The sequence below is a fragment of the Pogona vitticeps genome, chromosome 3 (assembly GCF_051106095.1).
Source record: "Pogona vitticeps strain Pit_001003342236 chromosome 3, PviZW2.1, whole genome shotgun sequence".
In the NCBI taxonomy this organism is placed as follows: domain Eukaryota; kingdom Metazoa; phylum Chordata; class Lepidosauria; order Squamata; family Agamidae; genus Pogona; species Pogona vitticeps.
The window spans coordinates 114,663,299-114,675,892 of NC_135785.1; the positions used below are offsets into that span (position 1 = coordinate 114,663,299).

Below are 12,594 nucleotides of genomic sequence, written 5' to 3' on the forward strand. Positions count from 1 at the left end.
CTTAGTGAGCAAATAAATCTATAGTGATAATATAAGAAAATAACTGGAATACAGCACACCACCCCACACTTTTAAATAGAAGCTTTTACTAAATATCTATCAGAGAAAGAATATTTTATATGCATAATGTTGTTATATAATTTTCTAGGTATTTTAAGAACCCTAAACAAAGGTGTTGCATGCCAGTAATTTTGTTTGACTAAATAGAAATAAAATCACAATGAAAAGTGATAAGAGACTTTAGTTATCTAGTCTGAGCAACAGCACTTGATTAATAGATGCTAGCATAGGAGCGAACATGCACCCCCCAGCAGATGTTCTTCAACTGCAACTCTCACGGATCCCTCGTTATTAGTCATACAGTACTTCAAATAGACAGTAGCTCATGGCCAGTTAGGAGTGATAGGAGCTTCAGGTCAGCATCCTCTGGAAGACCTTGCATTTCCCACTAGTATTCAGACCACTAACAACACTTGTTAGCCTTTAATATATCACAGGATTATGTCTCAGGGGAAAAAAAACTTGCTTTTCATTCTTAATTTTTACAATAGATTTTACAATAGGGAATTATATTAAGTTGGATGTGAAGGACAGGAGGCTAGTGCGCTGTCCTCAAACCAAAATGTTCAGGAGGAAACGTATGGATGTGTAGAGGGAGTGCTTATAGAGACAGAGGAGGAAGTAGCAAAGGAGAAGGTGGTGTTAGAAGTAAGTCTAGCGGAAGACAAGGAGGAGGACAAAGGGGAGGAGCAAGATCTGATAGTGTGGGAGGGGTTATAAAAGAGTGGGGTGATGCGCGGGAATTTAGAGTGGAAACAGACCAGACACAGAGATGTACTAGAGTTTGCGCGGTTCAAACAGAGGGAAGTGAGGCGACGTCTGACAAGGTCTTTGATCTGTCAAAAGATTTCCCTAACCTGAAGACCAGTGGAGGATTGTTCCCGGACCCAGGCATACTGAGACATGAGGGGTGAGGGGCTAGACCGCTAGAATGGACGGTGGTGGTCTAACCCCGCAATCAAGGTGGAGGGAGGAAAGTTATTTGCCCCAGTCCCTTTCAACAATCCACCTCTCGAAGGGGACTGGGCGAGACACCCCTGTTGCGGGACAGTATGTGTGGTAAGGAGTACCCCCTTGAGGGTGATAACCAATCGCGAGCGCTTTGGTCCAGCCCCAATGTAAGGAGCGACCTGTTTACAACAGAAGCTAAGATTTTAAGTTACAAGAGTTGTTTTGATCCGTTTAACCATTACTATGTACGGCCGAAGGCTTTTGCAAAGACTGAAACAGAGTCAAAGATATGTGACCAAATCCTATTTAGAGGTACAACTTCTAAAAACTATATGGGCTAAATGCTGTGGTTTGTTTCAGTCCTAACCAGTCTAGGCCCAATGAAATTAAGGGGCAGTTTACTGCTCCAAACGTTAACTGTTTCCCCAATTTATTAAACAATTCACAATTGAAAAACCAAACCTTAAAAATCAGGAATTTTGTTTTCAAGAAAAATTCATACTTGAAAACTGGAAATTAAAAATAAAATGCAAAGAGCATAACATGAATCACATTTTAAAATAATAAATAAATCCCAAATGTCATGTGTTTATTAGGAAAAAGTCATATTTCACTTCACTCTGATGAAACTTTCATTTGGTTTTAATATTAATAAAAAAACATTCTGAAAATAAACTCAAAACTCTCCAGCAGGACAAAATTGACTATTCAGCCTTCTGAATCTCTAGATACAATTTTGGATAGAGATGCACACACATGGAAAAAATGTAGGATATATTTTGGTTTAGTCTGGTTTGACTAGAACCCCTAATATCCTTTAGGTTGAGGCTGGTGTAAAATACAACGAATTAAACAATTTAGAACAAAGCAATTGATTTTTGAGTCTCAAACTGAACAGAGTTCACATTTCCTTCCACACTGAAATCCCCTCTTGTTTGCTTCAAACTTTCTTTATCTCAGCAATGTATTTTAAGAGACAGGGAGACTCCTTTTTGTTCAAATAAGTGAGATTCAGAAATCCTTGCCAATCTACTGCAGATCTCTACAAGATTTGACTAGTAGCTCCAGATCGACCTTCTTCTCCATCCCTGGTTTATGGCAATTTCAGTTATTCATAGGGCTTTGCCCAAAAGATCTTTGCAACTCTACGCATACATTTCATAAGCCACTAAGATTTAGCAACAAGGCTAAACCAGCTCTTTAGGCACATTTGACAATTGGAACGAAACAATTTCTTCACACCCAGCTAGGAAAAAAAATGTTTCCAGCATAACTGTATAGCTGCTTATTGAACAGAGGCATTTGTCAGGATTGTCTCTGAAAAGGAACGACTTAAAAACCACAAATACCGCAAACCAGTCTTCCAACTTGTGACTAAGACAGTCCCCCTCTTTGGGCTGGTTGCAAATCAGTGACACTATTTACGTGTTGTCTCGTGCAGTGGCAGCTTCTCACTAAGGGAAAGATGGGCACCATTTCACCTCAGACTCAGCCTGCCCCTATTCAGACTCTTCTTCCTGCCAGCCTCCTTACCAGAGACAGAGAGTCAGATCACCTGTCTCTGTTCTCCTCCTGCTATGTTTGCATGCGAACATTTGCCTGTCTTTCATTCTCTCTCTGTTTCATTGTCCCAGCATTATCTGTCATCCCTAGCTCCTTGGCCATGCCCAACAGACTATACAGCCCTACCCCACAAACCCAGGGGAGCACAGGAGAGAGTGCATCTCCCAGGGCCCTAGACAGCAGGATATGCTGCCACTGATAAGAAAGGATCTCCTGATACAGGACAGCTGAAGGGGAGGGGGACAGAACAGCAGGAATCAGAAGATGGGAGTTGCATGGCTCAGGGTCCTCATCAACCACATCAGGGAGACATACTGTAGGGATAGAAGACAAGGGGAGCCACCTCCTCATGCCCAACCTGTTTGGCCATGTAAAGGGCTGGGGTCCTGAGTAGAGATGGGCACAAAGTACTTTGGGACCCTTCAGCATAAGTTATCTGGGCGGCAGCACAATTGCCATGCATTCCCTCCCCCTCCCCCTCTGACCTGCTGGCACACACTGCTCCTTCACTCCCTGTTGTGCAACGTTACAACAGTCCAGGCAGGACTTCCTTTCTCCGCCTCCTCCAGCAGCTGGCCACTCAGATCAGGAGGTGTGACAGGGATTCCTGCAGCGCTGCCTTTGAGTGGCCAGCTGCTGGAGGTGATGGAGAAGGGAAGTTCAGGCTCCTGCCCAGACTGGAATATTGCAGGGCAGGGAGGGAAGGAGCTGTGCATGCTGGTAGATCAACGGGTGAGCTGACAGGCGGTAGGGAAGGAATTGCATCAGCCATGTAGCTGATTTATGACCGTCTCTAGCCCTGAGGCTCTCGCAACACGGTTCCAGCTGACTCAGCCTCACCCAAGCCTTGGTGACCTTGCCACTCAATGAGAGCCATAAAGCCTCCCCCAAACCAGCTTCAGTACTGGAGACATAAGCAGCTGCAATAGGAACAGCAAAGAGGGCTCTAGAAAGAGCAACGCCACAGAATCCACTTTTACCAGCCATCCTTCAAAGGACTGAACATGACTCATACTTTCCACCCACTTCTCCAGACCTGGACTTTTGGGGACCCCAGTGAAATCAATTCAGGTCCCAGACAGACAGTGTCATGGAGATGGGTAATAGAAACTAAAGCCCCTGGAAATGCAAGGGAAGTGGCAGTAGGGGTGGACTTTGTACCTTTGTACCTGCCGTGAGTGATCAAACCAGGGTGGAACCCATGGAATCTTTGCTGGGGGACTCAGCCACCAAGCCCATAGATGGCAGGGGGCCCAGCGGGACCCACACTGTAGCAAACAACTCCCTGATGACCTCATATACCTCAAGAACCCCATTCGTCTGCCATATAACACATACAAAACAAAGAGGAAAAATAACTGATGATAATTCACCCTTTCTGAAAAGCAAACCAAACTGGAATACTTTCTCCCATCACAGTTAGGCTGAAAGAAAAGTTTGGAATCATGGTAAAAAAACAGGCTTGCAAACTCCAATTTGAGCTACAATGGCTGGAACTGGTGCAGACCAAACATGGGCACTGGCTTCAAGATCATAGTCAACTTCAGGGAAGGACAGGGGAAGGTTGAAAGACATCAGATGTAATGGAGAAATGACAGTGGGTGAAAGTTCGGCTCCATTCACCTACAGGTATGTTCTGATGTAAAAACCAGATACAGTATCACGTGAGATTGACTGAATTTGCCTAGGTACTACTGTTATGTCTACTTTAGTGGACTTAAGTGGGTGAGACAGCTGGAAGACTCACTGCTCACAGCCTCTGTCAGAGTCTGGTGACAAGAGCAGTATCTACGTATGTTATGGCAGGTGATGGATCAACAAGCCCTGTAAACTCTGAAAGACCTCATTTCTGACATGTTGAACTCTTTACAGTTCAATAACCAAGTCCCCTCCCTTTCCACTTCCTCCAGAGACCCTGCTGATCCCTGCTGCACCTACAAGACAATCAGGCTAAGCGATTATGTTTCGTTCCACTCTGCAATCAAGTGGAAACCCTTACACACTAAAATCCTCTGTACACAGGAACCACATTCAGCTGAAAAGGCCTGTATGTATACATAACTCCAGCAATTCATTCTGAGGACAAGAGATCAATGTCTTCTTCTGCAACCATGTGGTGTAAATTGTGGTGTTACAAAAGCCACTTAAGTGAGGTCACTACTAAGACATTTGAGGAATCAGGCATGGTTTCTTCCTCATTCCTGCATAAGAGATTTAGACTATTATCCTATTAACTCCCCAATACAATTGTTACTATAACAGTGTTGAAATTATGCACATACACCTCTAACCACTATCATAGCCAATACCATGGGCTAATGGATGTCACTTTCAAGAGAATTAAGGCCAGTACCAAGTTACAGGTGTTCAATAAATGTTATATATCAGCCAAAGTCCACCTTTTGCAGGTATGGGGGATGCAGATAAGACTTTGCTATACACACAAAGAGTACAATATTTTCTTCCACCAGAATAAGGAGGGAGAAAGCTTTTCTGAAGAGGACTGAAGGCTGTTTCTAAAGAAGAAATGTAGATTAATCCCTTTGTCCAGGCAAATCACGACTATGCTGCCTAGGATTCCACCCAATATGCCAATATTAATTTATAGGTCAAAAGTGTGATTAAGCAAAACTAGTCTCCTGTGACTTCTAAGGCCACATTTCTAGTTATAAGGTTCCCTGGAGGGAGCCATCTTTTACTTCTACTTAAGCAACAAGCCTACCCCATTTGCCCAAGTTAAATCCTCCACTGAGCACAAATGAACTTGCTCCTGAGTAGACACAGGCAGGATTTAACAGTTCATAATAGTATGATAATTTCCAAATACATTACTGATGTATTATTTAAACAGCGCAAAAAGTAGGTCCTAAATCTATGAATAAATTTAGCTGTCCCACACAATGTAAGATTACCATCTAAGATCATACAGGATTTCAGGATCCTGAGCTCTAAAATTAAGTATTGAGTCAAAGCAAACAAGAATGCTTGAATATTAAACTACATATGAAAAAAAACTACAAAAAAAACTTGAAACATAGCTTTGCCTTCATTTCTCACTAAATACACAGCAAATGGGAAAAATAATTGAGGATGAGTTCTGTTTCTTTTTTTTTTTTTTTTAGTCACATATTTAAACTTAAACAATGAACAGAATTCTACTGGAAACATCTCAGCTATACAATTGTGTGCTAAACTGAGATAAACCCCAACAGCTCATCAATTAGCCACAATAAACCAGGTTAACGTGTGACTCTAGAAATGGCGCCAAAGTTAAATGTTTTGCTTCTTTACATTCTTACGTTTTACACACACTCTCAGCTATAGTCCCCCCTGAAGTAAATTCCACATCTAACACTTCAGCTATCTTTAACAGTTGTTATTTTATGTCCTGAAACATTATGGTTATTGATGCCCAACATTTAGTACACATTTGGACAGAAATGTAAAATTGTGCACCTAACATGACTTAAGAACTGGAACACTTGTAGAATTATACAGCTGGATATAGGTGCAGATAAATCCTTTTAAAGTTATGTGAAAAGTTTTGACAAGGTATAAAACCACATATTTAAATGCAACCTAAGTGAAACAAATTTAGTTTGCATCTCATGCAACTGTGCTATACCACATCTCTGGATTTAGCTGAAACAAAATAAAATTATTTTGAGGATGAATCTGAAATTCAACACTCTAACTAATCAGCATTTACCGGTATATCTCAGGTATTCAAAGTACTCTTCACATAGCAATTCACATTAACACTTGAAAGCAGTTCAATGTTATTATTGACATGGAGGCCTAACAAACAACAGTTTGCTTAAGACCTTTGAGTAAGTATGTTTTGAATGTTACTTCCAGGCTTTGGAATGATACATTTTAAAATTAGTTAAATGTTAGAAATTGGGAAATTAACTGTAACTGGAGTTACCGTTTAAAACTGAAACCACTGAATTAGTGTTACTAACAGTTGATTTCAACATCAGTGGATGCACTCTTTGCAGAGGCCACATGTCAATCTCATTTCTCTCCCTCCTCAGTTTAAAAAAACTGGTTTATGCTCAATATTCCAATCTTGGGACTATAAATGGAACTAAACTACAGCACCCAGGAACCTTAGCTAATGTAACTAAGGCTCTGCAATGTTGCAGAGCTTCTGGAAGCTATAGTCTAAAAGAGGGATTCCCGACCTTGAGTGTCCAGATGTTCTTGGACTACAGTTCCCAGAAATCCTAACCAGCACAGCTAGATGTGAAGGCTTCTGAGGGTTTTAGTCAAAGAACATCTGGGGATCCAAGGCTGGGAACCATCATGAGCCCCAAAGATGGGAACCTCTGCTCCAGAAAGAGTCAATTAGCCACTCCCAGATCTCTTCTTCAAGATAGTACTACAAGAAGACTTGTCTTATTGCTGAAGATATACTACTGAACAGACAGAGACAACTAAGCTGTCAGATTTGAATCAAGATCCACAAGTGGTTGCTAATGAAAAAGAGCCCTTCTTTACCCCAGAAGTTCTGCTATTTTCATCTTTCATGTTTATTAATAATTTCATTTTGAGTTTCATTCACATTGGCATACTTTCACGCAACCATGGAATGTGCATGACTTCAGCCATACATTGGGCCCTCCTTTCTTGTTTGGAGACCTTTGGGGGGGCATGCAAATTCCCCCCCAACTTCATCTTGCACACAGGCTACTTGGTTGTGATTGTGCCCTGACATCATTTTTTCAACTGGGAGACTAAAGCCAGTGTCCTGGTTTTTGTTTCTTCATTTGTGTGACAGCACAGCTGACCTGATTTGTTTGCAACAAGGAAATGTGGTCACTATGGTCTTGGTGACTGCCCAGTCTCAGATAGGCCTGCTGCCTGTGGCAGATTTTAATGAGGTCTGTGCTTGCAAGTGTGATGGGGTCAGACTAGCATTCAGGGAGTAGAGGTTGAAACCTTCATTTGGCCACAGAAACCCGCCTGAGAGTGGCAACGGTAAACTACTCACAATGGTAAACTACTCCTTGAACATTTCACATACTTACAAAACCCTCCAAGGGTCTTCACAAGGTAGAAGTGATTTAACAGGATTTAACAAATACTGTACTCTCAGTCAAAGCTTCTGTCTTCGCTGTGCAAAAGAAGTTTCATAGGAATGGGCAACTGGCTCTTTATTGAGCAATGGATCCTAGCTTTAGGGCTCCTGATAGCCTTATGACTACAACTCACAGATGTCCAGACAAACACATCAGTCTTTCTACCATATCAGCTAATGTTTCTGCATTATAGTCAAAGTGCATTTATAGTCTTGAGCTTAGGTTACCTAGTATGAATCCAGTTTTTAAAGAAAACCATAGAACTTTACCATTTTGGAGAGAATGTGGACTGAAATGGTTCCCTCTTCAGAGACCATGGACACTAACCTTTCTAACAAGTAAAACTCATATAACATTAGGTTTTCAAACAGTACTTTTAGACATTAGATTTAGATGGCCTTTTGTCTGATGTCGGTCCCCAAGCAATGAATTTAATGTTGAGGCATTCATTTTTCACATTATTTCTACATTCCAGTTACTTAAAAATAACATGCTAGGACTGCCCTGTTAAATGCTATGGCACATTAACTCTTCAAGCATACAAACGTAACATTACTCAGAAAATTGTGTCACTTGTATCCAGCAAGAATGTCCCAGTGGTTTTCAAAACAAGAGCAAAACAAGACCTTATCTACCAGCACAGAACAGCAAATTACTAAGTGAAGTATGGCTTCTGTTTTTTCTCCTCTTTAATGAGAATTAAAGTTAAGATCTTGACCCTATTTTTTCCATCCATTTCCCAATTTAAAATCATGGGATATGAAAGAAATCTGTTCGAAGTGGGCTGTGCTGAGGGAGTCATTAGCACTGATTTTTTTTTAATACAGACAACTGTTAGCCATATAACAGAGTTCTAAAATGCAATCTCAGCATCCCATCAGAAATAAATACCCCTACAGCAAGCCAACAACAGTGCAAAACAGCCTGAATCATGATTTAAAAGGCCTTACTGCTTTTAGCAAGCTGAGGTCTTTTCTCCCCCCTGCATTGACACTGCACTAAAGCAACTGTAACAACCACAAGGAAAAAGGATATTTATAGTAATTAGTTTTAAACATTTGGCCCCTCAGGAAAAATGATTGACTTTTTAAAAACACGTGTACTACAGAAATGGTAGATTAGGAACAGAAATTAAAACTTTCCCACATTTCTACCTTTTCTGTGAAACATATGATTTTTTAAAAAAAAAATATGCAAGACTCTTGTGAGCAACTGTTGCACCGGAGGCTAATAAATTAACCTGCTAATTAGCAACTCTCACACAATCAATTATTCTGCACGGATTAAACATTGTGGTGTGTTCCTTTCAAAACAGTAATGAAAGTGTCATCACTCTTATTTCTCACCTACTAAAATCACTGCTACTGTTGAACTCCTTACAGCACAAAAGAACATCTCCCCATGAAAGATACAGATAAAGAAATGAAAAGCATTACTGATTTGCAAAACGTTTGTGGCAAGCATGAGAGTTCTGAATTATCTCATAACCAATATGTATCAACCATGCATATGTATGAGAAATATTTAGCCAACTTGCCATAGTAAGCAAGACCTTATAACAGATTAGTATATTGAATGGGCACTCTGAAAAGGGGGCAGAGAGAGAAGAGAAACACAAATGCCACCTTGGCCTCCTTAAGAAAAAGGTAGGATGTAAACTGATTCCACTAAACAAATGTGCATTTTGTGTCATCGAGTTGCTTCTGCCTTATGGCAACCCTATTAAGAGTGTCTAAGGATCCAGAAGTAGTCTACTACTATCATCACCACCCAGTGAGTTTTCATGGCAGGATGAAAATTTGAACCCATCTAGTTCAACAGTCTTATCTACTATACCACCCTGGTTCTTAACTTTAAAAATGCCTACTTTAAAAGAAATAGCTCAGAAAAATTCCAACATCCTCTAACTTAAGAGAAGAAATAACAGATAAAATATATGTGTGTGTTTATATTAATATATATGTAATCATATTTTATTTATTTATTTATTTGATTTATATCCCGCCCATCTGGTCTGGTCGACCACTCTGGACGGCTTCCAATACAAAAAATATACAATAAACCATAAAAATTTGACAAACAGACTGTGACACATGCAATAATAAATCAAAAAATGAATGAAAGGAGAAAGAAGAAATTAAGTATTGACAGGAGGGAAGGCCTGAACGTACAACCATGTCTTTAGTTGGCTCTTAAAGGTGCCCAGTGTATATATATATTATATATATTATACTACCTAAAGTCCTTGAATAAAGAGAAAAGGCTGGTGACTGTCCAAGACAATATTTAGGGATACTTGCTGCAGCTGTTCCCCTTGCAGCTCATTCCAATCTGTCTGGAAAGGACTGAAAGGAAATGCTGGAAAGAAGAGTAGGAACACATGCCAAGAGCAGAAATCCCAGAAAAAGAAGTCTTCAAAAAACAGTAGCTCAAGTAAACTTCAGAGAACCAAGGTTGTGGGCTTTATACTTTCCTTCTTTTGGCCCTCAGGCAAAGAGGAAGGGCAGGGGTGCAAAGAGGAAGGTTATACTGGGGGCAAAGCAGCAATGGGGAAGCCCCCCATTCAATTCTGTAGTCATTCCCCCTAGGACTGGGCAGTGAAATTTATCCAAGAACAAAATTTCATTGTCTAATCTTTGTCTGGAATCTTCCATTTGCTGCCATTTAAAGTGAATGTAAAATTAATTTTCTGTCCATTTATTTGTCTGGACCTTTTAAGTATGCACAGAAAAAAAAACTGTCGGAAACTACCATTTCCGACTTGAAAGAGTAGAAACTGTATCATAAAATCACAAAATAGGAGGTGTTATGACAGAAGGACCTAGGGAGAAAGGAAGGAATAAAACTCCCAGCTGGTAATGGAAAAAGAGAGAATGAAGGCAATCTTACAAAGCAGTAGATACAAATGAAGGGTAATAAAATACTGAAAGGAGAAATTAAAGCCAAGAGGTTGCTTTGGTAACAGGACAGTGACTCAAAGCAGTTTTCCAGAAGTTGTGGAAAATGTAGAGGGGCATGAGGAAGAAAGGAAAGAAGGGGTTGGAGATGGATGGATGTCTTTTATTTACCAAATTTAAGCATCACACGGCTTGTTACTCTGCCATGGTGCCCCTCATTATGCCACCCCACCTAGTGACCTCTTAATCCCTTCACTTTTAAGAACTCTCACCTGACAATATGCAACATGCTAGATGGCAAAGACAGAGAGATGCGACTCCTTCGCTTTTCAGAAGGAAATACCACACAGTTCCAGGAGTTTTCCCACTGGGTTTTGCCTGGCAGAGTGGACTACACTAAAGACTGTGAGAACACCGTAGAGGGAAGAGGACAGGGGATCCCTCAGTCAGGAGTTGCAATTGAAGCAGGGAAAAGAATAGGAAGAGCACCAGAAAGACCTTTCAGGAAGCTGAGCGGGTGGCATAAAGGAGGACTTGGAAAGGCAAACGAGAACCTGGAGAAAGTGGGGTGATGGAGAGTGTTCTCGTCACATACTAAAAATGTGTAAAAGCTTGAGAGCCGGTGTAATGAGTAAGTGTGGAGCTAGGACTCAGGAGAACTAGGTTCGAATTTCTCCATGGCCATGGCAACACTCTAGGCAGGGGTAGCACTGGTTTAAAAAATCACTCTTTAAACATTTCACTTATCTTGAAAACTCTATTAGGGTTACCAGAAGTGGGGAGTCGACCTGAGGATACTTAACACAAGCATCAATTTAACAGTCATGGGTGGCTCATTAAGCTGCCCCCCTCCCCCGGCAGGGCGAAAACTTTGGAGGACGTTTTTGAAGCAACTGAAGGAGTTTGATCAGAGGGAGGGCAGAAGGAGGAGGTGTCAGGAAGGGCATTTCTTCTCTCTTCGGTGGCGGGAGAAGACCTTTTAACCTCGCCAAGTTCCGGACGGTCTCAGCCGCGTCAACAGGCAGACAGCCACTCCCCAGCCAGTGAGACAAAACCAGGAGCTCCAAGAGGTTAAGATGGCCCCGATTTCGGCTATATATTGAAGCTTCGAGAAGCTCTTCCTGCACTCCACAAACATTTCCTCCACCACTTAAGCCGGGCCTGGCTGAAGTTGGTTGGGACGAACAACGCCCCGACAGGCAAACTCTCTCACAACGAAGTTTCTAAGCCACTCACAACGTATCCCTCGCACACCTTCCGCCCTGCCCTCGGAACTCCCGGCCGGTCGGCGCCCCCTCCGCCGCCCCGGGCACTCCCTCTCGCAACTCACCCGGACCAGATTGCTGACGGCGGCTTGCACCGCAGCCACGGGAGCGGTCAGATCCGGGATGGCCTTGCCGTCCACTTCGCCCTCTTCGTGCATGATGACCAGGTGAGAGATCTGCTGAGCCACCGGTTCGAGAATGCTCTCGATCGTGCGGGTGTGGAAGACCGGCATGGTGGAACGCAGCCACGCAGCTCCGCGATGCAAGAAGGGAAAAAAAGATAGAAATGGGGAGGGGGGGAGAGGAAAAAAACTTCTGGGGCTGAAAAGCCGGCTTGGGAAACGAACGGCCTGTGGGACGCTTCTGAGCAACGTCCTCGGCTGCAAAAAAAAAAAAAAAAAAAAAAGGCCAGTGGAAACTCTTCCACCGGTGCCGGGACTTGAACACGCAGCCTCCTCAAACTCCTTTACCCGGCAGCGCTGGCTGACCCGTACTGACTGACGCCCCTCCGCAGCCAGGCGGCGACTTTCAGCCGGCGCACCCTAACCCATGCCAAGCCCTTTCCCGCATACCTTCCGCAGGCTCGGACAGAAACAGCCGCTCCCGCCCTATCTTGCTCCTCGGCCAATGATGGAGTACACCCTCCGCTCTCATTGGAGGCGCGCCCGTGTCTATCTGCATTCCAACTCCACCCTCGGTTGTTGGGTTGGTGTTTTTTTTTTCCCCCTTCTTCTTTTCCCGTTTCTCTCTCACACTCCTGCCTAGAGGAGTTTG

The 12,594-nt window shown here is 42.5% G+C and overlaps 1 protein-coding gene across 2 annotated transcripts in view; it reads right to left on the minus strand.

The window, feature by feature from the left end:
- Positions 1 to 12,362, minus strand: part of VCL (vinculin) — a 94,514-nt gene extending 82,152 nt beyond the window's left edge. Inside the window, exon 1 of one of the 2 annotated variants that reach the window (XM_072994979.2) lies at positions 11,886 to 12,362. In XM_072994979.2, coding sequence (XP_072851080.1) covers positions 11,886 to 12,053 — 168 coding nt within the window. In that variant the 5' untranslated portion in view covers positions 12,054 to 12,362. The remainder of the gene's footprint in view (positions 1 to 11,885) is intronic. The other variant, XM_072994981.2, reaches the window with a different exon arrangement.
- Between the last annotated feature and the right edge of the window lie 232 nt (positions 12,363 to 12,594).